At 42.9% G+C, this 23564-nt stretch overlaps 1 protein-coding gene across 1 annotated transcript in view; it reads right to left on the bottom strand.

Moving 5' to 3' along the window:
* Window positions 1-3043: 3043 nt before the first annotated feature.
* Window positions 3044-23564, bottom strand: part of PRKAR2B (protein kinase cAMP-dependent type II regulatory subunit beta) — a 54120-nt gene continuing 33599 nt past the window's right edge. The window contains 9 exon segments of the mRNA XM_026677251.2: window positions 3044-4878; window positions 6974-7112; window positions 7317-7382; window positions 7642-7716; window positions 8718-8819; window positions 10837-10990; window positions 12636-12742; window positions 15949-16032; window positions 16422-16474. Of these exon segments, the coding sequence (XP_026533036.2) occupies window positions 4745-4878; window positions 6974-7112; window positions 7317-7382; window positions 7642-7716; window positions 8718-8819; window positions 10837-10990; window positions 12636-12742; window positions 15949-16032; window positions 16422-16474 (914 nt within the window). The 3' untranslated portion in view covers window positions 3044-4744.

The following is a 23564-nucleotide window of genomic DNA, read 5'->3' as shown; positions in this document are numbered from 1 at the left end:
TTAACCTTTTAAACTAATTGCATAGTTCTCTGGATCGCGGCCACCCACTTAACTCGCCTAATTCTGGCCTCAGAATTTCATTTTTTTAAAAAACTGTGTGCCAGTGTGTTCATAGGAAAAAGTGACAATAAAGGTTTACCTTCTTATCTAATTACTCCCTCCAAACCATAACAAATTAACGTTTTCTCACTGATCAATAAAAATACTTTTATCAAGATTATATAAAAATGTTGTCACATTGATACCATCCTATGTGATAAAAATTATACAATACTAATAATACTGTCGTGTAAGGACTTTCCCGTACCAATTGCTATTAAATATACAGGTTGCTGGAATTGGGGTATGCCTAGTTTAATGAAAAGAAGGACTAGGGGAGACATGATAGTATTGTTCCAATATCTGAGGGGCTGCCCCAAAGAAGAGGGAGTCAAGCTATTCTCCAAAGCACCTGAAGGCAGGACAAGAAGCAACGGATGGAAACTAATCCAGGAGAGAAGCAACCTAGAACTAAGGAGAAACTTCCTAACTGGGAGGACAATTAATCAGTGGAACAACTTGCCTTCAGAAGTTGTGAATTCTCCAACACAACAAAACAACAGGTTTTAAAGATGTTGGATAACCCTTTGTCTGAAATGGTATAGGGTTTCCTGCCTGAGCAGAGGGGTTGGACTAGAAGACCTCCAAGGTCCCTTCCAACTCTGTTATTCTGTTCTGTTATTCTATTATTCTGGTGCATTACCATCCATTGTGTTTGATAGCTAATACCATTTTCCCTTCTAGCCAAGAAGGAAGAAACTCCATGCCATCTGTTTTAAAACAACACTATATTTTGTTGAAAGAACATACATTCACGTATTGTTTTTCCCCCCCAAGGAAGACTGAAATACGTTCTTCTTTCCTTCATGGGCGTTTTGAACCAATTTAAAGTTAACATTTTGGTAGTCTGACTGCCAGTCAAAAGTGAAAATTAGACATGAAAATTACTATACAGGTAGCCCTCAATTTACAATTGAAGCCGAAATTTCCAGTTGTTAAGTGAGTTTTGCCCCATTTCATGACATTTTTGCCACCGTCGTTAAGCAAATCACTGTGGTGATTTAGTAAGTTGTTAAGCAAATTGGGCTTCCCCATGGACTTTGCTTGTCAGAAGGTCGCAAAAGGGAATCACATGACCTCAGGACACGGCAACCGTCATAAATATAAATCAGTTGCCAAGCGTCTGAATTTTGATCACATGATCCTGGGGATGTGCAATGGTTTTAAGTGCGAAAAACGGTCATAAGTCACTTTTTTTTCAGTGCCGTTACTTTGAATGGTCACTAAATGAACCGTTGTAAGTCGAGGACCACCTGTACTTATATGCCAGTAGCAGGAGGCCGCCTAGCTGGACCGTGGCACCTAGCTGACTTTGGCTCACCTCATAAATTTAAATTGGGAAGGAGCCTAGGACAGTTAGTCCTCGACTTATGACAACTGAGCCAAAATTCAAGTCAATAAGCGAGACATTAAGTTTTGCCCCGTTTTACAACTTTTCCTGTCACTTTGGTTAAGCGAATTATTGCAGTGATTAAATTATTAGCCTGGTTATTATGGGAATTGCCGCAGTTGATAAGTTAGCAACCTGGTTGTTAAGTGAATCTGGCTTCCCCCGTTGATACTGCAACTGTCACAAATATGAGACAGTTTGCCAAGCATCCCAATTTTATTCATGTGACCATGAGGATGCTGCAACGGGACATCAGCATGACAAAAATGGCCATAAGTCCCTTTTTTATGTGCCGTTGTAACTTCAAACGGTCACTAAGTGAACTGTCGTAAGTCAAGGACTACCTGTATTTGGACAGGAACCCCCTGGAAGAACCAGGGTTGCAGGCTAAAGAAAGGAAAGTGAAGAACAGCCCCAAAAAGCAACCAAGATCAACCTTCCATATTGCTACTGAGTGTTATCCGTGAAATAATAATACTGGCTGTATCCGTGAAATAAGGAGTTTTGCTCAATTCAAGGGAGATTCTTCCGGTTAAAACATAACCACGAGCCCGTTATGAAATCAAATTGCCTTTTGCCTTTTCACCAGTGCACAGGTAACAATTGTTCTCAGGTGTGAAAAACAGTACACATCCATAGTTAAGTACAACAGCGAGAAACTATACAGCATCATCGTAAACCTGCCACATTCTGGAAGGGGTACACAAGCGTCCTTCGCGGTGGTGGGATTCAAAAATTTTTACCACCAGTTCGGTGGGCGTGGCTCGGTGAGCGCGCTTTGCACACGTGCACACACTTTGCGTGCAGGCGAAGAGGCATTCCAACTCACCTCCTGCAAGCCTGCACTGTCCCGGCTGCTTCAGCAGCTGCCGCGTGGCACTCTTTTGTGCCGCGCAAAGCAGCTGCGCTTCAAAAGCAGAAGATTAAAAGTGAGTATGGGAGCCCGGGCAGGCGGGTGGGCCTAACAGCAGAGCGGTGGAGAGAACCGATTTGGTCTCTGCTGCTCATCACCGCTACTGGCTCGGCAGAATCAGGCCGAACCATTAGCATACCACCACTGGTCCTTCGTAGAGAAAGGACGAAATCTTATAAAACATGGTTGGTGTAAAAAAAAAGGTGGGGGGGGGGGTAATAATCGGACAGACTGAGACCAGACAGGGGTCATAAAATTTACCCAGAACACAAGGCCATGCTTTTATCTTATTTTTTTTTTCAAATACATTTAAAAAAAAAAAAGCCACCTTGAATACCGATTCAACCAGCTACCAAATCAAAATATGTACAATCTAATCTCTCCTAGACCGCGTTCGTGCATTCGGGTACCCTAAACAACCTTAAGCTATCACTTTCATTGGACATGTGGACAAAAAACCGAAATTTTATTTCTGCCGTACTTTTCCAAATGAGTTTCTGGGATAATTTACACACGCACACAAAAAAATACATCGTTAAATAGGAACGAGTTTGATCCACCAAACATCTGCGATATTGTGTCAAAGAGATGCCGAGATGAATCTGGGCTTTTCTTTCAGAAAACGACACCGGCCATTTGCTCGAAGAAAAAGGGATTTATTCCCAAATCTATTAAATTTCAAAAAGAGACTCACAATTAGACAGGTTAAGATAAAAAAGACGTCGTTGGTTTGCACATATGTTTACATTGCAATACTGTGTACCTTGGACTTCTTAAATGACACATCCAGGGGTGGGATTCTCCAGGTTGAACAACCGGTTCAGTGAACGAGGGATTTGCGCCCGCAGCACTCAAATAACACAGCTGAGAAGCGGCGATCCGTTGTGCCGTGCTAATCAGCTGAGACGATATATAAGTAGATAAAGCGCAGGGGCGGACAGGCAGGCTCACATCAGTGGTGGGATTCAAATTGTTTTACCACTGGTTCAATGGGCACAGCTTGGAGGGGTGCTTTGCCTAACGCCGGCGCGCAGCATCCTCCACACCAGCTGAGACCTGCAGCGCCAATCAGCTGAGGGGATAAAGAAAAGCGCAGGGGCAGGTGGGAGGGCCAATCCTATGCTTTTCTCTTTTTTCCCTCAGCTGATTGTCAGAGGATTTTTCCCCCCTCCTGTCAGCTGATCGTCGGCTTTTTTTCACTACCAGTTTGGTAGAACCGGTCCAAACCGGCAACATACCACCATTGGCCCACATGATAGTCGCAGCGAACCTGTTCGCTGCCAGCTGCTTTTCGGAGCAAGGGGTTTGGCCGAACCGGTCCAAACCGGTAGAATCCCACCCCTGGACACATCCCAAAGGGGCTTTTATCAAAAGGCAACTGGGCTTTTGTTTTTTCCTTGAAGACATTTCGCTCCTCCTTCCAAGAAGCTTGTTCGGTTCAGTCAGAACTGAAGAAGCTTCTTGGAGGAGAAGCGAAATGTCTTTAAAGAAAAAACCAGAAAGTCCAGTTGTCTTCTGAAAAAGCACATTTGGGACAACCCTGACCTGGATGACCGAGAATCTTCACAGACGCTTAAACGAAAGACTTCTAAGTGATTTTAGAAAAGCCGCTAACTTTTTCTACAAGTGAAAAATCCTTCCCAATCTATAACATCACACATCAACTTACGACCACAATTGAGCCTAAAATGTATGGTGTTAAGGGGAGAAATTTGTTAAGTAGGTTTTGCCTCGTTTTACGACTTTTCTTGCCACCTTTGTTAAGGGAATCACTGCAGTTGTTAAATTAGTAACACCATTGTTAAATAATGTTGACTTTGCTTGTCAGAAGGTCACAACCTCATGACCCCCAGGGATGCTGCAACCATCATGTGAGTCAGTTGCCAAGCATTCCAGTGTAAATCACGTGACCATGAGGAGGCCGCAATGGTCGTTAAGTGTGAAAAATGGTCCTAAGCCACTTTTTTCCAGTGCCGCTGTTAACTCTGAACGGTCACTAAATGAACTCTTGTAAGCTGGGGACTGCTTGTAGAAGGTTGTGCATTGCCAAACGAAGGCTTATAAACCTGATGTTCTTGGAAAGCTGAAGTGCCGGTGGACCAAATGCTTTTAAGGAAGGCCCCTTCGAATAATCTGTCTACTCCATGTACCGATATGTCTGAATGACTTTGTACAAAAGAAAAAAGGCAAATAAAATAATTGAGACAGGGGCGCAAAGAAATCGAAGCCCCTGTAGAATCAAGAACAATGCTTAGCATCTACAGGAAGAGAAGATGTATGTTCAGTGGGCTAACCACTACTGTGCTATTTGTCATACACAGGTTGTGTGATGGCTCCATTCTTCACGCACTGGGCTCAGAAATATCCATGTTGGTTCCAAACAGTGCAACCAGTTGTTCTTCATAGTTGGCGATGTTCCTTTTCATAATCTCCATGCAAGGTCCCAATAGCCTTTCAAAAGCTTGTACATCCATAACTAGAATATTAAAGAGAGAGAAATCACATGCAGATACACCATGGGGAAGGCAGGAAAGTACTGTTCTGACCAAGGCTTCCAAGACCATAATTACACACACTCTTATTTTAGAAACAAGCCTTGTTTTATTGCAATACTGGGAATTATTTTCATTCCCAGCTGGTAATGAATCTCAAACAGTCCCTCAAGATAAGCATCCACCTTTCTTTCCTGTGAAGTGCTGCCAATAAGAGAAGTGTCAAATGAACTAGAAAAAAAAAAAACAATCGAAGTACAAAGAGCTTCAAGAATGAATCTGAACCAAATGAACAACTTTGCTTCCTGCAAAGGTTTCATCATCTTTGCCTGACCTTTATACCTTATGGGAGGGGCAATCACCTCTAAGCCTTACTCCCGAGTCGACCCTTTTGTTTCAGCTGCTCTCACCTTCTAGCAGCTCTGTGCACATGTGCACTGGGAACAGGCTCCCCTTGTTCCTCTGCCTCGCTGCTGCCAGACTCCAAAGGCTCCGGAGGCAGCACCCCATTCCCAGATGATCATGGCCCCATCTCTCTATTGGATGCAGGACCCTCGTCCGAGTCCTCTCCAGACGCCCAGACTGGTCCCCGTTCTTCCCCACTGTCCGATTCCATTGCCGTATGCACAGGCTGCCGGCGAACCACAACAAGTACATTATTTCTTATGGGCAGATTCCTGCCATGAAACTGTTTAAGGAAGGCACACTTTTAATCCATCTCCATTAAAAAATTAATGAATGAAGCAAAATGCAAAAGTGGATATGCGTAGCTTCCCGTGCACCAGTTGAATCTTGTCCCTCTTTCCAATGAAACCTCTTATCTCCTGAGCCAGCTCTAGATCAGAAGAATAAACTTCTGATATTTACTAGAAGAGCAGACCCTGGGGGCGGAGTCAAGAGAGGAATAAGCCTAGAATCGTTACATTGCCAGAAGCGCTCCAAATCCAGCCCACCTTCAATTCCACTGACTCTTATCCAGCACCCAATTTAGTGCTGATTATTAATTGACTAGATTCTTGGGTAGAGGCCAAAGCAATAAATCATCTTAACTTCTACCAGTTGAACCCAATAGTAGTTTGTTAACAAAGGGTTTGGAAGTTTTAATCTTGTCTTTTTGTTGCTGTTCTACCTGTTAACTATTTTGTCATTAATATAGTAGATAGATGATAGGTTAATCCTTTGCAAACAGAAGTTTAAGAATGTTGGGTCTGTTTTACAAGGGGTGGGGAACTAATATTGTTTAGATATATTTATCAATATTCAACTGGAAGAGGGATAATACATGTATATGTTTGTATCTTTTTAATACACTTTTTTCAACGTCTTGTTTTTTCTTTGTTTGTTTCTTTATAAACTTTTTTTATTTTTATTTTTGTTATGCTGATTTTTTTTAATTAAAAAAAGCTACCAAAAAACAGAAACAAACTTATTGTTGTGGTTCACCGGCAGCCTGTGCAGATGGCAGCGGAATCGGACAATGGGGAAGAACGGGGACCAGTCCAGGAGTCTGGAGAGGACTCGGACGAGGGTCCTGCGTCCGATGCAGGGCCAGGACCACCTGGGAGTGGGGTGCTGCCTCTGGAGCCTCCGGAGTCCGGCAGCAGTGAGGCAGAGGAACAAGGGGAGCCTGTTCTCAGTGTGTGCGTGTGTGCAGAGCTGCTAGAAGGCGAGAACAGATGAAACAAAAGGGGCGACGGGAGTAAGGCTGGGAAGTGATTGCCCCTCCCATAAGGGATAAAAGTCAAGCCAAGATGATGAAACCTTTGCAGGAAGCAACGTCGTTCAATCAGTTCCGAGTCATCCTTGAAGCTCCTTGTACTTTGGCTGGTTTTTCTTGTACTTCGGTTGGTTTTTTTTCTAGTTAATTTGATACTTCTGTTTTTGGCAGCACTTCACAGGAAAGAAAGGTGGGTGCTTATCTCGGGGGACTGTTTGAGATTAATTCCGGCTGGGAATGAAAACAATTCCCAGAGTTGCAATAAAATAAGTTTTGTTTTTAAAACATATTTGTGAATAATTACGGTTTACAAAGCCTGGGTCAGACCACTTATGTTCCAAAATGCAAGCCCTCTGCCTTACCTAAGCATTTGACCGTGCCAAGCGCGAAGGCCGAGGCAGCTCGTGGTTTGTTCGTTACAAGTGCCAATTCGCCAAAATACTGTCCTCTGGTATAGCGGGCGATTTCCACTGCTTCCTTCCCATTTACGTCCTGTTTGCCCTGGGAAATTTAAAAAAAAAAAGCACCCAAACATTTATCTCAATAAAGTCAAGCTAACATCCATTTTATTATTTTAATTGATAAATAATTTTATCAATAAATTAGTGCATTATTTATTTATTTATTAATACGTTATTTCTATTCAGTACTGATCTTAACCGAGTTGACTGAAAAACCGTTTTAATACTTCTTGAAGGATGGTACCTTTCTTTTCATTGTTATTTTCACTTCTCCGGATTCGACAATGAAGAAACTGTCAGCCGTGTCTCCCTACAAATAATTGAGAATAACAAAAACATAAAAGACGGTTGTTTAGTAATTCCAGAATTGTTGGGTATTTTTTTTAAAGTAGAAATTTAAAAAAAAAAAAATCCCCAAATCCACCAATGCCACTTTTTTTCAGCTATGTATTTTTTTCAATCCCACTGGTTTTGCCTCTGAAAATCCTTTATAGTAACAAGTCATCATGCTTTTAAGTAACTAGAGAGCAACAGAATAATAAATATATCTTGAACAATTAAATAATTACCTGAGCTATTATTTGTTCCCCATCTTTATATATTTTGGTACCTATCACGTCCACCACTTTCAAACGTTCAGAAAGCTTAAACAGAAAACAAAACAGATTTTGTAAATACACACACACAAATACACACACACACACACACACACACACACACACTTTATAATCTCACAAATGTAATGGAAATCATAATTCTTGCTGTAAAATTCTGTGGTACTCTTAATTTGTTTTGTAGCTAAGCAATGAAATGGATTCCAAAGTTTTGAGTTGTTTTTTCCCCCCTTATTACATTAATTTCAAATTTCGTCCATTTCAGAACCCATGTCGCAATAGATCTCTTTTTACGTAAGTTTCAAATTTCATGCTAAATCCCACTTCGGAACCCACAGATCTTGCCATAGCAATATAACTAAAGACACTATTTAGAAAAATATATAAGACTGGAAAAATCGGAATAGCGCGCTGATATTTTATATTTAGAAATATGAAGGAGAAATGCAGTAAAGTCACAACAATTTAGTTGAAAAAGAAAGGGACCAATTATTCTTTTTGGTGGAAATTACTCTAAAAGAAATACTTGCATATTTTTGAAATTAGGAGTGGAAGTTAGCAATTGAAAACAAAACCGTACAAGAAGTTCATAAGAGAAAGGGCAGGCCTCACAATGTTCACAACGGTAGTTTAACGATAGAGATACACATTAAGAAATTTATGCACCAGAATCAAGACTTATCTATGTCTATACAGGTAGTCCTCAACTTACAATAGTTCATTTAATTCATATAAATATTTTGCTCAATTATGGTTGTAAGTCGAGAATTACCTGTAGTTACAACCTCCCGAGATTCCAGGGATACAACCAGGAATAACTTACTCTGGCTCTGTTAGCCCTTGATGATAAAAACAGATATGATTTACACAGGCAAATTGTTCTTCTTTCACAAACAACATCGCTGAATATACTGTATATAAAGGTCAGTTATATTACAAAAATCTGTAAATGCACATGACAATTATTGTTTGATATCAAACAGCACATTCTGCACGAAGAGACTGAAATATCTCTAGTGAGCCGCACTTACTTCTAAAGATTTAAGGAAGGGCAACGACTCAATGAAATTTTCATACATTCTTCTCTTTTTCGCATTGTTTTTCACAATGATCCTTCGAAATGTTACTCTGTCCTAAAAAAAAATCAAATAAAAAAATACATAAATAATAGTTAAAGGGTGTGATATTCACAACAATGCAAGCAGTTTTTTCATGGCAGAGAATGGTACATGCTCTGGTGCGGGTGTTCAAGAACCTGATGTGTATTTGCACAGGGGTAAGCCTAACCATGTTCAGTGGGCTGTTTTAATTCTCAGTTAAGTTGTCAGGTTCCAAAAACCAAGATACCTGGGTACTCGTTGTTAACTGAGGGGCGATGAGTAACCAAAACGATAAGTACAAAACATATATTTCCCGTAAGGCAAGGTTGTCAAACTTGCAGCCTGCGGGCTGAATGTGTTATGCGCTGGCTGTTATGCCTCTGGTGGAGACTGACTCTGAGGAAGAGGAGGAACAGCCAACAGGGAGTGGAAGTGTGGTTCCGGAGGTTGTGGAGGAGGCTGGGGAAGGGCAGAGGCCGGCTGAGCAGTCAGAGGAGGACCCAGGCCCATCCCCTATCCATCCTAGGGCATGCAGGGAGGAGAGGATCAGGGTAAAAACATGGTCTACTCGGGAGGAGAGGGCCATGATCCTCTTCATGGGTTGCAGGTGGGAGATTTGCATAAGAGTTTGGACCTGCCTGCTAACAGATGCTGGAGTCAAATTAGTGTTTTATGCCTAAAGAAGGTTTATATTGGTTGGCGTTCTTCCAACGGACTATCCCTGGTTATCTTCCTGAAATTGGCAATTATCTATTCTGGTCTGTCAAGGAACTTTATTCAATGCGGTTTGGTTTTGGTTTTTGCTTCGTTATCGGCTCTTTGAATTTGAACTGTGTTTCTTTCCTTTGAAATGTTATTTTGAAAATAGTTTACTCCTCCACTGTGGACAATTAAACAGTGAAGCCAAGTTGAAGGCATTACAGGACTTTTAGTTACGTTTTGGGTTTTGTTATATTTCTGAGATACTCTGAGTCATCAAACTGGCCATGCGCAGGCCCTGTTTAGCGAAGGGGGGAAAAGTCGTGATACGTCATGTGATGCCACTGTGATGACGTGAGTTTGACCCTCCTGCTGTAAGGAATAATGTTGTGAGTCACAAGGCACCCGACATCTTCTAGCTTGTGCGTTGAGTACCAAACAAATGATGAGTACCAGGACAAAAGTTTGCCATCAAAATGCGTCGAGTACCAAATTTGATGAGTTTCAAAGCAATCAAGTAACAAGGTACTCCTGTAGAAATTATCTAAGTGTGTTCTTTTATTGTTCCTCACCTACAGACAGAATCTTGCCAAACTAAAGCAGACTGCTTGCACTATAAAGCATAGACTCTGGGAACTGTTAGGGAGGAGTTCTTCTCATCCTCCTTCTCCCACACAAGCTATCATGCACATTCTGTGCAATCAACTCCATGTACTAATAGATTCAAACGGGGGCATCTGCAAGAGTGTCAATCTCCCTCCCCAAAATGGCAACCACAACTTGGGGTTCAAACATCACCCTTTTTAGTGTACTTTTAGGGCAGTGTTTTGACTTCACAGTTGTGGCTGTCATTCTTGATTCTGTGACACACACACATACACACCCATATCTGGGCTCTCCTAGATTCAAATTCTTTTGTAATTTCTCATACTGGTGAAGCTGGCAAAACTCTCCCCTTGTTTTGGAGCAATATTATAGGCATGGATGAGCGGTGCGTTGACCTAGAGTTGGAGCTCTTGCCTCACAAACAGGAGACTGCGAGTTCAATCCAAGGGAGAGGCAGATATTTCTCTCTCTGGGTACACTGGGAATATATCTGCTGAATAGAACTCTGCACTGGTGACAGGAGGAGCATCCGGCCAGTAAACCCTCAGCTCCATTCAGTTCCCCAGACTCCACTCCCGCAAAGGGTTATGGGGTTGTTAAAAGATGATTCAGAAAATCTTCCACTTGCTTTGAATTGTTTATGGAGGCACTGATGACGTTACCTAGTTTGGTAATGAAACGTCAGTGAGAAAATCTCCAAGCTCAGAGAGCCCCAAGGACCCAACAGGAAATCATAATATCTCACCAAACCCCAAATGGTGCCAGAAGAGGTAGCAATGATAGTAGCCGCTCGGGGTGTGTTGTACATTAAAGCCAATTCGCCAAAACTCCCTCGGTTGTCATAGGTACCAACGCATCTTCCGACACCGTCGCATTTCACAACAATATTGTAGTTCCCTCTAAAAAGCACAAAATGAAACCCGGCTGTGATGGCTAGCATTGGAAAAGGGCAATATTTGCCTCGTTAAAACGTTATTTATTCCACACAACCAAACTTGGAGGGATAAACTCTCCATAAGATTTAGCATCTTTGCACCATGCGCAAATAGTTAGTCCTCAACTTGCGACTGCAAGTGAGCCCACGCGTGAGATGTGGCCATGGCCGACACAACTTTGAAAACAGGCCACAAGGAACTCTGGGGAAGTCCATCGTAAATTTGAGTGGTTTTGAAGCGCTGGAAATAGCGAAGGTCATGCCCCTGTTGGAATCTGATTCCGAGGAAGAGGAGGAACAGCAGACAGGGAGTGGGACTGTGGCTTCGGAGGTTGTAGAGAAAACTGGGGAACGACACAGTCCAGCTGGGCATTCAGAGGAAGACCCAGGCCCACCCCCTCTTTATTCTAGGGCATGCACGGAGGAACGGATAAGGGAGCAACGTGAGTTGGGTGGTTTAAGGGGGAGGAAAGGGCCCTGATCCTCTTCATTGGCTGCAGCTGAGAAAACTGTTTAAAAAGGCAAACTACACATAGCAAAGTTGTTGGAAGCAAAGCGAATTATTTTGGTTTGTCAAGTCTTATCTGAGTTCTGACGTCCTCCCAACTCTGTATGTTTCGTTATCTTTTGAAGTCTTCAATTCCTTATCCTGCCCTGTCTTGTTAATTGCTGCAGCATGGTTTGTGTTGGTTTTTATTTATAATTTAGATGTACTTTGGGTTTGGACAGAATTTCTCCCCTTTAAAAACTGTTCTTGGGAGAGTTTTTTCTCCAGCGGATGATAATTGGACACTGGGGGCCAAGTTGGAGGAATTAAAGGGACTTTACCTACTTTTGTGATTTTGTTGCTTTTGTGCCACGCCCCGGGTCATCACACGAGGCCTCTGCCAGTGAAAATGGAGCTTGCGAGGGCCACATGTGGCCCTCGCAAACTCTGTTTTCACTGGCTGAGGGTTGCAGGAGACCGTGGCAGCCGAAAATGGAGCTCAGGAGCCCGTTTTCGCTGGCAGAGCGCTCGGGCGGCCACAGGCACCCCCGACACAAGTGATGTCATGCTGGCCACACCCACCCTGATCACACCTCCCCCTCCTCACCGAGGTCAAACACAACCCTGATCTGGCCCTCCGTGAAATCGAATTTCACAACCCTGTTACAGACGGGGTGGGCTGTTGGGGGTTCGCAGGGGTTCGGGAGAGCCCTTAGCTAAGATTCTGCACAGTTTGGAGAACTCCCAAATCCCACTCCTGGCTGGCCCTGCCCATCCCTCCCCTCCCCTCCCTAAGCAGCCCGTTTTGGATGCAGGTAAGTGTAGGGCGCGTGTGGAGACTCGGGGAAGGAGAAAAACAGGCCTCCCGGAAGTTCAGGAAAGCAGAAAACAGGCCTATTTCCGGCTTCCAGAGGGTGCCCGGAGTCCAGGGAGGCCATATTCGCCCTCCCGAAGGTTCGAGAAAAACCTCTGGAGCCCGGGCGGGGCAAAAACGCCCCCCCCCAATAGTGCAGGAGGCCAACTAGGCCACGCCCACCATGGCCACGCCCACGCCCACCCAGCAACCGGGCAGAGAACCCATTGCTAAAATTTTTGAAGCCCAGCCCTGGTTGTAGATACTTACTGATCAATTACATAGAAGTTGTCGCCGTCATCTCCTTGGTCAATGACATGCTCTCCTCCTTCCACCAGCTTCTCAAACATGGCGTCCAGGACCTGAGACATCTGCTCCTGTGAATCCATATATCTGATTATTGCAGTCGCCGACCCGGCGAATTAATTCATCCGCTTTATCTTTCATCAAGAAGGCCAAAGGAGGAGGATCCCTTTTGAAGGCCTGCTGCTTCCTAAGATGTTGCTTTGGAAACTGAAGCTCAGCAGTCGTCTTGGGGTTGTCCCATTCCCTTTGCTAGACGGGACCCATAACTCTCTCTCTCTCCAGCCCAGAGTTCCCCAACCTTTCTGGGGTTGGCGGTCCAGAGGAGGGGGGGGTTGGAAAAGAGGGGATGATTTGGTGGGAAGGGCAAGCACAACGTGACATGCCCTCAACGTTCACCATGATGCTCACTCGCGTGAGTGAGGATAGGGTAGCCAGCCACTCATGCAGCCCGCGGGCGATTAGCCCACGACCCGGTAGTGGCCTATACAGGAGTGGGCTTCAAAAATTGTAGCAATGGGTTATCCACCCGGTTGCTGGGTGGGTGTCGGCCACCTGCACCACAGCGGGGAGGAGGGGTGTTTGCCCTCCCTGGGCTCCGGAGGCTTCCCTCGAGTCTCCAGGAGGATGAAAACAGCCTCCCCGGACTCTGGAGGCTCTCTGGAAGCCGGAAACGGGGCCATTTCCGGCCTTCCCAAACTTCCGGGAGGCCCGTTTTTTGCCCTCCCCAAACCTCCATCTGTGCCCTGCACTTACCTGCATCCAAAATGGGCCTCATGGGGATTCCTGGGAGGGGAGGGCAGGGGTGTGGTGGGCGGGGCCAGCTAGGAGTGGGACTTGGGGGTTCTTCAAACTGCACAGAATCTTAGCTAGGGGCTCACCCGAAGCCCCGCGAAGCCTCCCCCCCAGCAGCCCACCCCTGAGCCTATGGCTCTAGCCCAAATGCACCTTCTCCCCTCTCCTTAGCAGAATTATGAGATAGAGAATTTTCTACCCGGGCCTTGGCTTAGCTGGTTAACTTTTAAAGAAAATTTGAAAGGGAAAATGAAGAAGCTGCACATGTTACAAGGTTAAAACACAAATTCAGCCCCTTTAAGTACAGGGAGTCCTCGAGTTACAACCACAACGGAGCCCCAAATTTCTGCTGCTAAGTGAAACATTTGTTAAGTGAGTTTTGACCCATATTACGCTTTTTCTTACCGCAGTTGATAAATCAATCACTGCAGTTCTTAAATTAGTAACCCAATTGTTAAGTGAATATGGATTTCCCCATTGACTTTGCTCGTCATACAGTCGCAAAAGGGATACACGTGACCCTGGGACACGGCAACCGTCGCAAATATGAATCAATTGCCAAGCATCTGGGTTTTGATCACATGATTGTGGGGATGCTCCACAGGTCGTAACTGTGAAAAACAGTCCTAAGTCCCATTTTTTTCAGTGCTGTCGTAACTTTGAACGGTCACTAAATGAACTGTTGTAAGTCGAGGACTACCTGTACTGTGTGAACCATTGTTCATATCTCATTTTTTTTTGCTTCTCTCATGTCTCATCTGCAACATTGCTGAAAACATTCCAAAATTTCATCACTTAACATAGAAAGATAGAAAGACAGAAAGCAAGCAAGCAAGCAAGCAAGCAAGCAAGAAAGATAGGTGGATGAATGGGTAGGTGGGTGAGTGGATGGGCAGATGGACAGGAGGACGGACGGACAGACGGATAGGTAGGTAGGTAGGTAGGTAGGTAGGTAGGTAGGTAGGTAGATAGATAGTAGATAGATATGTAGATAGATAGATAGATAGACAGATAGATAGATAATTAATAGATAGATAGATAGATAAATAATAGATAGATAAGATAGATAATAGATAGATAGATAGATAGATAGATAGATAGATAATAGATAGATAATAGATAGGTAGATAGATAAGATAGATAGATAATAGATAGATAATAAATAGGTAGATAGATAAATAATAGATAGATGATAGATAGATAGATAGATAGATAATTAATAGATAGATAGATAAATAATAGATAGATAAGATAGATAATAGATAGATAGATAGATAGATAGATAGATAATAGATAGATAATAGATAGGTAGATAGATAAGATAGATAGATAATAGATAGATAATAAATAGGTAGATAGATAAATAATAGATAGATAGATAGATAGATAGATAGATAGATAGATAGATAGATAGATAGATAGATAGATTTTACAGATGCTTATATAGATATATAGATCTATGTCTTTCTATAGATAAGACAGATCGATAAGACAGATAGATAAGACAGACAGACAGAGATCAGAGGTGGTCTTCAGCAGGTTCTGACCAGTTCTGGAGAACCGGTAGCGGAAATTTTGAGTAGTTCGGAGAACTGGTAGTAACCTTCCCTCAGGAGTGGGGAGGGAATGGAGATTTTGCAGTTTCCTTCCCCTACCATGCCCACCAAGCCACACCCACCAAGCCATGCCCTCAGAACCGGCAGTAAAAATTGGATGGATGGATGGATGGACGGACACAGACAGATTTTACAGGTGCCTATATAGATATAGAGATATAGGTATGTATGTATGTCTGTCTGTCTCTCTCTCTCTCTCTCTCTCTCTCTCTCTCTCTCTCTCTCTCTAGAGGGGGAGAGGAAGAGAGAGAAACAGACAGACAGACAGACAGGCAGACAGACATACAGATTTATCGGCGTATAACACGCACTTTTTCTCCCTGAAAATAGGGGGCAAATGATGTATGCGTGTTATACGCCGATATAATGTTAAGAAGCCTTCGGTGAATGCTGCTGGGATCGGGGATCAAGGACACAAATGAAAGAAGGGGAGGGAGGAAGCAAACCGAAGCCTGTCCTTCTCTCTGGGTCAGCTCTCTCAGTCGCTCTCTCGCTCCTCCACCAGCACAGGAAGAAACTGCTTCAAAGAAGCGGGGGGCTTTTCCTGTCGCCGCAGCTTCCCTGAAGCGCCCGTTTCTCCCCACTCCCACCCCTGCCTGCCTTCGTTAATGGTTGAATCGGAACAGCTTCGGCTGAGTAAAGAGGCGAATAGTTATTATTCTCAGCCGAAGCTGCTCCCAAACAACCAGAAACTAAGGCAGGCAGGCAGGCAGGCAGAATGGGACACTGTGGATTGAAGCGCGCGCGGGGTGGTAGTGGGGTGAAATTTCCCTCTTAAAATGAAGATGCGTGTTATACGCCTGTGCGTGTTATACGCCGATAAATACGGTAGTTATAGATAGCGTCACTGCATAAAAAGTAATTCTTACCTGGTCTAAGTTCTTAAACAGGAGAATGTCTTTGCAAGCTTCCTGCAGCCTGTTTCTTTGATCATCTGTTTTGGGGTGAATAACCTGGAAGAAATCATTATAAGTTAAGGTTTTCTTGAGACCACTTTTGGCAGAAGTTGACTTCCAAAGGACCAGGCATAATCCAAATGAATACAGATGTGTTCTTACATTTTTGTGAACAAAATGAGAAAGGTTTTTAAATCTCATTATTACAAATATGAAGAACCCGAATGAAAATAATATGCCAATCTTAAATTTCCCATTGTTTAAATAAAAGTTTCAATCAAAGTAATAGGGAGAGTATTTTAATCATGCATTGCATTTTACAAATGCCTAGTTATATAGATACACAAATATAGTGTATGTGAGTGTGTTTAAAAAAAAACTTTTTAACACTATTTTTTCAGGAACATATTTTTCTGAAAGATATTTTATTTCCTGGGTGTACATACCCTCAATTCAGTATCATCTTCTTCTTCATCGGGATTATATGCTTCTGCACACACTAAAAATGAAAATAGAAATGCAAGTTCATTCATAAAAGGCTAATTGATTTTCACCTTTTTGCTTTTGAGTGACAACTAATATAATATTGCCTGCTGGTGTTTGCTTAGCTTTTGTTTTTATAATGTGGTTTGATGAGTATCCTAAAAGGGGGTGGGGGTGGAGGAAGGGGTATGCATGATTGATTGAAATAAATAAATGAAATAATTTGAATATAATTCTACACACTTTCCAGATGTCAAAGTTAATAGCAGTGGCCTTAGAAGACTAACTTTGACATCTGATGGCTTCGCATCCAGTCACGTATCGAAGAATTCTACCATGTGTTGCACCAACACATTCATAGCTCTTTAACTACACAACATATCCTGCCTAACATCTCTCCTTAAGGTTGATAACTGGAATGCTGGGCCCCATTCTCTGAAGGAAGAGTTTCTGCATATTCTCAATTTAAATTCATCCACTCTATATATCCAGAAATACCCTTCCCTTCCTTTTCTCAATGGCTTTTGGTCTGTCAATTATCTCTATCTATCTAATATCTCTCTCTCCCCAACCCTCTCTATCACCTCAACTTTCTACCTATCATCTAAATCTTAATTATCCTACCTACCTAGCTACCTACCTACCTGTCTGTCTGTCTGTTTGTCAATCATCTGTCTACCTATCATCTCTATCTTATCTATCAATCAATCTATATTTAGCAATCATCTGTCATTATTATCTAACTAATCTACTTACCATCCATCCATCCATCATCTATGTCTAACTCTATCTGTCTATATCTATCATCCATCTACCTACCTACCTACCTACCTATCATCTATCTATCTCTGTTGACTGTCTATCTATCTCTATTGACTGTCTATTTCTATCTTCTGTCTATCTCCATCTTCTATCTACCGTGTTTCTCATATAATAAGGCCGGGTCTTTTTTTTTTTTGAACCCCGAAAAAATGGCTAGGCCGTCTTTTCGGGGGTGACTTAATTCCCCCCCCCCTTGCATCTTCGGGCGGGTGGCAGCGACGGCTTGGATGTTGACCTCGGCGTTGGTGGGGCACTTCGTATCAGGATCAACGCAGGCAGCACCATATCCGGGTGTGCCACAAAAGTACTTCCTAACGGCAAGCCCCCCCCCCCACCATTCCCCCCCCATTTCACATGTTTTAATATAGGCCTTAATTTGGGGAGAGGGGCTTAATTTCATGCCTATAAAACATGCTGGGACTTCCTATTGGGGGAGGCCGTATTGTTGGAGAAACAGGGTATCTATCTCTTATCTTCCATCTATGTCTATCTATCTCTATCGTCTGTCTGTCTATCTACCTATCTCTATCTTCTACCTCTATCTTCTGTCTGTCTGTCTGTCTATCTATCTCTTCTATCTGTCTATCTATCCCTATTGTCTATTTCTATCTTCTGTCTCTCTATCTCTATCTTCTATCTATCTATCTTATGCCTGTCTATCTCTTATCTTCTGTGTCTGTCTGTCTGTCTGTCTGTCTGTCTATCTATCTATCTATCTATCTATCTATCTATCTATCTATCTATCTATCTATATCTATCTGTCTATCTATCTATCTATCTATCTATCTATCTATCTATCTATCTATCTATCTATCTATCTATCTATCTATCTATCTATCTATCTATGTCTATCTATCTATCTATCTCTTCTATCTATCTATCTTATGCCTGTCTATCTCTTTATCTTCTGTGTCTGTCTGTCTATCTGTCTGTCTGTCTATCTTATCTATCTATCTATCTATCTATCTATCTATCTATCTATCTGTCTGTCATCTGTCTATCTATCTATCTATCTATCTCTATTGCCTGCTTGCCTGCCTGCCTACCTACCTATCTACCTGATTTGATTGCTGTCCGCAAGGCAACTCTGGTCCGCTTACAATGTTAAAAGCAACAAAACCATAAAAGGTATGTGTGTTTAATAACAATAAAAATACAACTTATTACTAAAAGATGGAGAGGGTAGGGTGCACAAGAGGGAGGGCCAGAGGGGATCTGTCACCCATCAATCATCTCCAGCAAGACTCCCCGTGGTTGAAGCCCCCAAAATTTCTACCATGCTAGTGCTACCATATTTTGAGAGGGCCACGCTGACTCCATATTTTGAGAGGGCCACGCTGACTCCCTGTATCCCAAAGCAAATCCAATGAGCATGCTATGGCAGTACACAGGATTCTTGAACTGCAACATTGCACCACTTAGAAAGCTTTTAGCATATCCCTTTACGCTGTCTTCTTCTGTCTGCATGCTAAAAGCTTCACAGGTGATTAAAACTATAAGTGGCACTTCAACCCAAGTCTTTTTTTTTCTTTTCCCCATTGCTAAACAAACAGCAACCTGCAATCGAGATGGAAAATATAAATTCCACAACATGTATGCGATAGCAAAAACACTGCATCCTCAGAGATCTCTCTGTGTCTTGCAAACATTCTTGCAAAGGAGAGAGAAAGAGAAAGAGAAAAAGAAGGAGAAGGAGAAAGGGGGAGAGGGAGAGGGAAAAAGAAAGATGGAGGGAGTACAGTGCTTTTCTCCTTAGGTCGATTGGAGGGAAGGAGGGGGAGAAAGAAAGTGTGAAAAGAGGGGGAGGGAAAGAGAAAGAGAAGGAGAAAGAAGGAGAAAGGGGGAAGGGGAGAAGGAAAAGAAAGTTGGAGGGAGGGAGGGAGGGAGGGAGGGAGGGAGGGAGGAGAGTGAGTGAAAAGGGGGAGGAAAAGAAAGAGGAAAAAGAAGGAGAAGGTGAAAGGGGGAGAGGGGAGGGAAAAGAGAGAAAGATGGAGGGAGGGGAGAGAGTGAGAAAGGAGGAAGAGTGAGAGAGAAAGAGAGAGTGGAAGGAGAAAGAAAGATGGAGGGAGAGAGAGAAAGAGAAGGAGAAGAAGCAGAAAGGTGAAGGGGAGAGGGAAAGAGAAACAGGGAGGGGGAGAAAGACAGTGAGAGGGGGAGAGGAAGAGAAAGAGAAATAGAGGGGGAAGGAGAAAGAGTGATGGAGGGAAGGAGAGAAAGAGAGAAGGAGAAGGAGAAAGAGAAGGTGAAGGGGGAGAAGGAAAAGAGGATGGAGGGAAGGGGAGAAGGAAAAGAGAAAGATGGAGGGAGGGGGGGAGAAAGAGTGAGAAAGGGGAAGAGGGAGAGAGAAAGAGAAAGAGGGGAGAGACGGAAGGGGAGAAAGAGAAAGGGAGAGAGAGAAAAAGAGACAGACAGGCAGACATTTGGTGATTCTTCAACCTTGCTCTATTTTGGGCTCTGCTCTGATCAGAAAAGTTGGGGGTGTGCCTCCCTATTTTTATATATATAATTGTGTGAAAAAAAAAGTATAGGTAGTCCTTGACTTACAACAGCTCACTTAGTGTCCGTTCAAAGTTACAACGGCACCGAGAAAGGACAACCTATGACCGTTTTTTCACGGCTACAACTTTGGTGGTATCACCTGACCAAAATCCAGGCACAGGGCAGGTGGGCTCCTAGTTAGGGTGGGATGTCCCAAGGTCACGTGATCCCCTGTTGAGACTTTCTGACATGACAAGCCAATGGGGGAGCCGGATTCGCTTAACAACCATGTGACAAACTTATCACCTGCAGTGATTCACTTAACAACTGTCACCAGAAAAGTCATAAAATGGGCCAAAGCTCACTTAACAAATCTACTGCTCAGCAACGTAAATTTGGGGCTCCATTTCAGCGAAAATTGGTGGTAGTCTAAGTACTATTGCTACTCTTTCTTTCTTTTTCTTTCTTTTTCTTTCTTTTTTTCTTCCTTCCTCCCTCCCTCCCTCCCTCATTCCCTCTTTCTGATTCTCCTTCCTGGTGGTGCAGTGGTTAAAATTTAGTACTGCAGGCAGACTTTATCCACTGCTAGGAGTTTGATCCTGACCGGCTCAAGATTAACTCAAACTTCCGTCCTTCCAAGGTGGGTAAAATGAGGACCTAGATGGTTGGGGCCAATAAGCTGACTCTGTGAACTGCTTAGAGAGGGCTGTCAAGCGGTATATAAGTCTGCTATTGCTTGGGAAGGAGAAGTAGGCTACAGTGCTGCACTCTAACCACTGTGCACCATGGATGGATGGATGGATGGATGGATGGATGGATGGATGGAAGGAAGGAAGGAAGGAAGGAAGGAAGGAAGGAAGGAAGGAAGGAAGGAAGGAAGGAAGGAAGGAAGGAAGGAAGCCATCGTGGTGCAGTGGTTAGAATACATTATTGCAGGCTAATTCTGCCTACTGTCAGGAGTTTGATCCTGACCGGCTCAAGATTAACTCAACCTTCCGTGCTTCTGAGGTGGGTAAAATGAGGACCCAGATTGTTAGAGACCACACACTGACTCTGTAAACTGCTTAGAGAGGGCTGTAAAGCACTGAGCAGTGGTATGTAAGTCTAAGTGCTATTGCTGCTCCTTTGTCCCTCCCTCCCTCCTTAGATTTGTCATCTAAGAAATATTTCAGGAAGATGTTCTCCTCCTCCCCCCACTGTGGAAGATTGGCAGCGGTGGCATTTAATCTGAGCAAAAAGGTCACACTAAGCAAGTGTGCAACCAGGGGAAGGATTTCTCACAACCGTTGCCCTGGGTTAACTTCTTCAGTGCCTACCACGTTTGAGGGTTCCTTCCTTCTCCTTTGTAAGCTGAAAATGTTGCCAAGCTGGGCGTTTCAAACTTAAGAATTTCTCAGAACAAACTGAAAGACAAGGGACTTCATTCCAAGTTGCATATCACTTTTATGATTTTTTTTAAAGCCTAATGTTTGCATTTATGATCCACTAGCTCGATACCCATGTTTCGCTACGAAACTATGTGGTCGGGCTTAGTTTTTGGGGAGGAAAATAAAGGGAAAAAATTTTGCCTCTGCCTACCAGCATCCATCGGTATTCATCTGACTAGCGTCCTGTCAGTGTGTGAGAGAATTGAGGGCTGTTTGGAAACTGAAACAGTATTTGCTGTGTGAGCAAGGAGACAGCAAGGAGCCTTGGCGTGGCTTAGCTCAACTGTTCTGTACTAAAGCTGCTGGGTGCTGTGGAACTGAAACTGAAACTCCTCTCCTCTGCTTGTGTTTTGCATTTGGAAGAGATTTCTTTTCAGGTGGGGAGGGGGAGTAGAACTCCCTAGCATCTCAGCGTGTTAATAATAATAATATAGGAAACACTAAAGCTCTGATGGTCATTTCAAAAAATCCTTTCTTAGTGAGCCCCTAGAAGCCAAGAGGAACATATGTGCCAAATTTCAAGTTTGTAGGCTTTACGGTTCTGGAGATTTTGTGATGATGTGTGAGGGGTATTTTGCTTTTATATATATAGATCTGGCTACGATCCATACAATCCATATGTCTTTTCCAGAGCCCCAAACAAGTTTGGAATGTCTCACTTAGCAATATACATTTTGGGCTCAATGATGGTCGCAAGTCGAGGACTACCTGTAATTCAACAGGCTCAAATTGTATTACATTATTTTCTTAATTTGAAGGTGGAAGGAAGGGGACACGTGGGCCATTCATTTTACACCACTCTGAAGAGGAACTACATAACAGAAAATTAGTACTGTAATATTTCTTTGTAACTAAGCTCACACAGAGTTAAAAAAATTAATGCACTGAAAAGATTTCAAATAATCAATAAAATTTGCACATTATTCTACACATAAATAACAACAGCAAAGAAAACACACAGTTCACATTTAGGAATATTATTTCCCTTTTTTCTATTTGACTACATCAGCAATTTATTATTTTTTTATTAGTAAATTTTTTATTAAATTTACATGCCATCCATCTCACCTTGAAAAGAGATTAATAATAAATTGCTCCTGGACAAATCCGCTTTTTAAAAAAAGACTTAAAACTAATTAAGTGAGAAGGTATTGTTCTCTTTGAAATCACCGTGGTTCATTCTTACCAGTTATTTGCTTGTCAGAATTATAGCAACGTCACTCGTTTCAAAGCTGTCCCAAACTTACTGTTTTATGAACTGTGTGTTAATTTATTCCAGATGTCATCTATTGCTTATAGATCCCACATCTGGGTAGCTTGACTGCTATCATAACACAAGCGTTCAGATCAGTTCATAGTTTATTGTAACACAAATGTTTGGCCAATAATTTTCCACATAGATCATATTCCTGTGTCAATCTGGAAAGTCCTAAATTAAGGAAAACTCGGTTTATTTAATTGAGTTCCTTGCTGCAGAAATGCTACACTTTTGCTTATTCAAATACTTGAGCATAAGCAGAAATATTCCTACACCTAGGGATTCATAAACTGTGTTTTTTAATTCTTAAACATAATCCTTCCTTAATGTATATTTAAGAAAAATGAACGCTCTATGACCTTTCTTAGCAATTGTTGTTGTTCGGTCACCAAGTCGTGTCCAACTTTTCGCAACTTCATCAGTGGTGGGATTAAAATAATTTAACAACCGGTTCTCTGCCCTAAGGACCAGCTGGGTGGGCGTGGCCATAGTCATGGTGGGAGTGGCCAGGGGGTGTGACAGGCAGCACTCAGCCTCATTCACCCCCGGGGAGCAAAAATGGGCCACGGGGGGTGGCACGGCCACCTGTGGCCCATTTTGGGACTACTAACCCTCCCTGCACTTACCTGGGAGCCAAAACAGGATGCGTGTTGACTCCTAGAAGGGCAGGGCGGGGCCAGCCAGAGGTGGTATTTGCCGGTTTATATATATATATAAAAGTGAAATACCACTCATGCATCATCACAAAATCTCTGGAACCATAAAGCCTACAAACTTGAAATTTGGCACATATGTTCCTCTTGGCTTCTAGGTGCTCACTAAGAAATAACTTTTCAAAATAACCATCAGAGCATTAATATTTCCTATATTATTATTATTAACATGCTCTGATGCTAAGGAGTTCTACTCCCCCTCCCCACCTGAAAAGAAATCTGTTCCAAACGCAAAACACAAGCAGAGGAGTTTCAGTTTCACTTAGTTTCACAGCAGTAAGCAGCTTTAGTACAGAATAGTTGAGCTAAGCCACACCCAGGCTCCTTGCTGTCTCCTCCTTGCTCACACAGCAAATACTGCTTCAGTTTCCAAACAGCCCTCAACTCTCTCACACACAGACAGGATGC

Source organism: Notechis scutatus, chromosome 6, assembly GCF_049901735.1.
Source record: "Notechis scutatus isolate UNSWTSFEM ecotype Mainland chromosome 6, rNotScu1.2, whole genome shotgun sequence".
NCBI lineage: Eukaryota > Metazoa > Chordata > Lepidosauria > Squamata > Elapidae > Notechis > Notechis scutatus.
The sequence above is the reverse complement of the archived record's forward strand: the minus strand, read 5'-3'. Positions and strand labels throughout refer to the sequence as shown.